At 50.1% G+C, this 4,093-nt stretch overlaps 1 protein-coding gene across 1 annotated transcript in view; it reads left to right on the top strand.

The window, feature by feature from the left end:
* Nucleotides 1-4,093, top strand: part of FRY (FRY microtubule binding protein) — a 286,799-nt gene that overhangs the window by 280,118 nt on the left and 2,588 nt on the right. Inside the window, exon 59 of the mRNA XM_023524125.1 lies at nt 1,867-2,069. Coding sequence (XP_023379893.1) covers nt 1,867-2,069 — 203 coding nt within the window. The remainder of the gene's footprint in view (nt 1-1,866; nt 2,070-4,093) is intronic.

Consider the following 4,093-nt stretch of genomic DNA (forward strand, 5'->3'; position numbering starts at 1 on the left):
GTGAATTCGATGCCAGCTGGATGGAGACAGCGAGGCCAGGCAGGAGGCTGCTGATCTAGTTCGGATGAGAGTCTGAACTAGGACAGAGGTGCTAGGCATAGAGAGGAAGTAGGACATGTGAGAGAGCTGGCGGGGAGAGGGTAGACGAGGGAGAAGAGTCGGGCGAGATGCTCAGGTTCCATCCCAGGTGAACTAGGGGACCGGCGGTGCCACAGGTGAGACGATTTAAAAGGAGGCCTGAGGCAACTGTACATCCAACCAGCCAAGCCTCTGCCCGCTGCCCAGTGACCGAGCGTGCCCAGGGGGCCAGCCCAGGTTCATGACATCCTGCAGGCGGCTGGACGTGAGGCTCCAGGGTCAGAGGAGAGACCTGAGCTGGAGGCGCAGATGTGTGGCCGGCAGTGGGCAGTCAGGAGTCCCCGACGCCACCCCACCAAGAGCACCGGGCGAGGAAGACACACAAAATGACACTCATGTCACCATATCTATCACTCAGGTGGAAAAGAGGAAAATGACCACATGGTTTTTAAGTATACTTTCGTTTGCCAGTTTCAAGGGAGGTGTGAGTCGGACGTCTTTGTTTATGGGACTCTTCACAAACCAGATAAAAGAGAAGGCAGTTGGTATGTTGTTATGTCAAGATACTTTTCTAGCAAGTACAAACAGGATCCTTAGAGTCCATCTTTGCTCAAAAAAATAGAGGATCTGCATGTCCTTTTCCATATTAAAAAGTTTCACTTTAGAATAGTAAGTTATGTGTTACATACTCTGTGTGTGTGTGTGTATATATGTAATTGTTTTAAATCTTTCACGTTTAAAGTGAATTTCTCCTTAATTACTCGAAACCTAGGTAAATTTTAAATACTATACAAATACGTACAGTACTTAAAACTTACCTGGATTTAAAATCAATTCACTTTCAAACCGAAAACTTTACATAAGATAGTCTACTTTCGTATTCAAAAGCACCGCCTCGGGAAGTTTTGAATCTAGCTCTGGAGCAGGCGTTTGTAGTCACCAGGCGTCTGTGTGGAAACAACTCGTCCTTTCGCTTCAGCTCTGTCACTCGTAAAGTGGGCAAGCTGGGCATGAAGAAACAAAGACGCTGGGTGAATCGAATTTCCAAGGAAAAACAAGCATCATCCACTTGCATTTCAAAAAGGAAAACAAAAACTTTAAATTTCCCTCAATTTTTTAAAATGCTTTTGAGATCGGATTGCAAACAGTTGCCTCCCATAGTACATTTGGGGGCCCCTATGAAGTGATGCAGGTTCTCTCTCATGATTTACTTTTTAACACCCCAGATCTTTTAGTTTCAATCATTTTAAGGGAAATTATCTTTGACCTCTGTAACATGAATACTATGACATTGAGATTTTGCCTCTTCTTCCTTAAAATTATATCCTTAATCTCTTTCCAGGTCATAGAAATAGTGAGAATTTTATGTTTCAGGGTCCACGTCGATTGCATTTATTGGGCACTTACAGGCCAGACTTACTAATTATTTTACATACGCTCTCACTTCATCTTTAGAGTTACCGTGTGACATCTTCAGTCCCACAGGTGCACAGACAGACACATAAGTCTGCTGTACTTGACCAGGGCCCACTGTGCCCTCCCATCCCGCCTCCGCTCTGCCCATCTGCTTCAACAGCAGACGTGCTAAAGGGCGTCGTAACCTGTTTCCTGCCCCACGAAGTCCTGCAGGCCACAGCCCCGCCACCGCCACCGCGCGGGTCCCCTTTCGCCCCCCTCCCCCCACCCCCCAGGAGTTCCACCTAACCAGGCTTCATGTCACCGGTTAGTTTTCCTTTGGGGCGTAAGGTCCGGCCTTCAGCTCAACGCAGTAAACACATTCTTTTACAGCTGCTGAACATGTCCAGGGAGCTGAGTGACTTGAAGAGGAATCTGAAGGAAGCCACGGCGGCCATCGCGGCCGACGCCCTGTACGTGGAGGGCGCGTGGCCCGAGCCGACCTTCGCGTCCACGGAGGCGGCCATCCAGTCCATGCTGGAGTGCCTGAAGAGCAACGAGCTGGGCAGGGCGCTGCGGCAGATCAGGGAGTGCAGGTGACTGCCGGCGGGGGCAGGGAGGGGACGCTGCGTGGCGCGGGGACCCGCGTCTCGGGGCCTGCCCGCGCCCGGGCCAGAAACCTCGGGCTGCGGGACGCGGCTGTCTGATGGGGACCCTGGTCACCCGTCATCCCTAAACGGTGACCCTTCAGAGCGTGCCTCGGCAACAGGCCAGGCCCAAGGTGGCGGCGTGGGGACCACGCTGAACTAGCCACCTGTTCGTGGCGCAGGTTCTCCTGCGAGACGGCTGCGGCCGGCAGCACAGCTCCGGATCGCGAAGGACAGAAAGCGACCGATCGCGGAGGCGCGGGGCTCGCCGGGGGTGGTGTGGTGGCGGCCCGGCCACGGCCCCCCGGGCGCTGTCCCGCGCAGGACGGCGAGCGCGGCCCCCCGCACGCCCAGAGCCCGAGCGGGCTCGCAACAGAGGGTCCGGCGGGAGCAAAGGCCCCCACGCAGCCAAGGCCGGGGGCCCCGCCGGCGCTCCAGGAAGCGCGGGACCGGCCGGGCTCAGACGCCGGGGCTCCGGGATCCACACCCCGCTCCCTCCGCCCAGCTGCTTGGTCGCGCCCTCTGAGCGCCTACGGCCTTGAACCCAGGGAGACAGAGACGCCCGTGTCTGCGCGCGCGCTGGGCCTCCGCCTGGAGAAGGCCGCTTAGAGCCCGATGCCCCGGACGCCGCAGGCACACGCCTGGCTCCAGGTGGCCTTCAGAAAGCCCAGCACACAGCCTCCAGCTAGGTCGCTTCTACACAAGGCCACTTTTTCAAGACTGGAAAAGAGCTATTTTACCTATTTCATATAAAATAGAAAGTTAAAGAAAAAACAGAATAGCTCTCTAAGGAACCAGGAAAAAACTCTAAGGAGATGGAGATAAGAAATTTGCCTGATAAAGAATTCAAAGAAACTGGTGATGCAGATGCCCACCACTTAGAACTTCAACAAAGAGAAAGTAAAGAACCCAGCAGGTGAGGCCTACCTACCTGGAATGGCAAACACGCCATAAGGAATCCAGCAGATTAACTTACACAGAAGAACCGATCCGCAGCCGAGACGAGACTGGGAGATGAGAGAAATAAACCAGACAGCAAAAAAAAAAAAAAAAAAGATGTTTTTTTTTTTAATGAGAACAGTTTAAGGGACATCTGAGCCAAAATCAAGTCACAGATATCACATTATAGGGATTCCAGAAAAGAAATGAACAGAAACTTTAAGAAATAATGGCTGAAAACTTTTCTAACCTGTAGAAGGAACAGACATTCTGGTCCAGGAAGCACAGAGAGTTCGAAATAACAGGAAGGAAATACTCAAGATCAGATCAGCCATAAACAAAACAGAGAAAAAAAAGTAGCAAAGGTCAATGAAACTAGAGCTAATGCTTTGAAAAGACAAATAAAATGGACAGATATCTAGCCAGACTTAAAAGGAGAGGGGGCCTAAATCAATAAAATCAGAACGGAGGAGAGATGACAACCGACACGCAGAATACAGAGTGCCATTAACTGTGAACAATTACGTGCTAAGGAATCTAGAGGAAGTGGATACATTTCCAGAAACATAACAGTCTTCCAAGAGTAAACCAGGAAGGAACAGGGAATCTGAACAGACCTATTACCAGCTGAAGCTGTCATCAGAAAACTCAAGCCCAGGGCGTCCACTGATAGATGAATGGATAAAGAGTATGTGGTATATGTACACGATGGAATATTATTCAGCAATAAAAAATGAAATTTCACCGTTTGTGACAACATGGGTGAACCTGGAAGGTATTATGGTAAGTGAAACAAGTCAGAGAAAGACAAATGCCACATGATGTCACTTATGTGTGGAATATTTTCAAAAAATCGAAACAAATGAATAAAACAAAGACTCCTAGAAACAAAGAACAAACTGATGGTTGCCAGAAGGGAGGGGCGGGTGAAAAGGTGAAGGGAATAGTCAATAATAGTGCGATAACTTTGCACAGTGACAATGATTACTAGACTTAGTGTGGTGAGCACCTAGTAAGATATGTAAATGTCAAAC

Source organism: Pteropus vampyrus, unplaced genomic scaffold (genome assembly GCF_000151845.1).
Source record: "Pteropus vampyrus isolate Shadow unplaced genomic scaffold, Pvam_2.0 Scaffold447, whole genome shotgun sequence".
Classification (NCBI taxonomy): domain Eukaryota; kingdom Metazoa; phylum Chordata; class Mammalia; order Chiroptera; family Pteropodidae; genus Pteropus; species Pteropus vampyrus.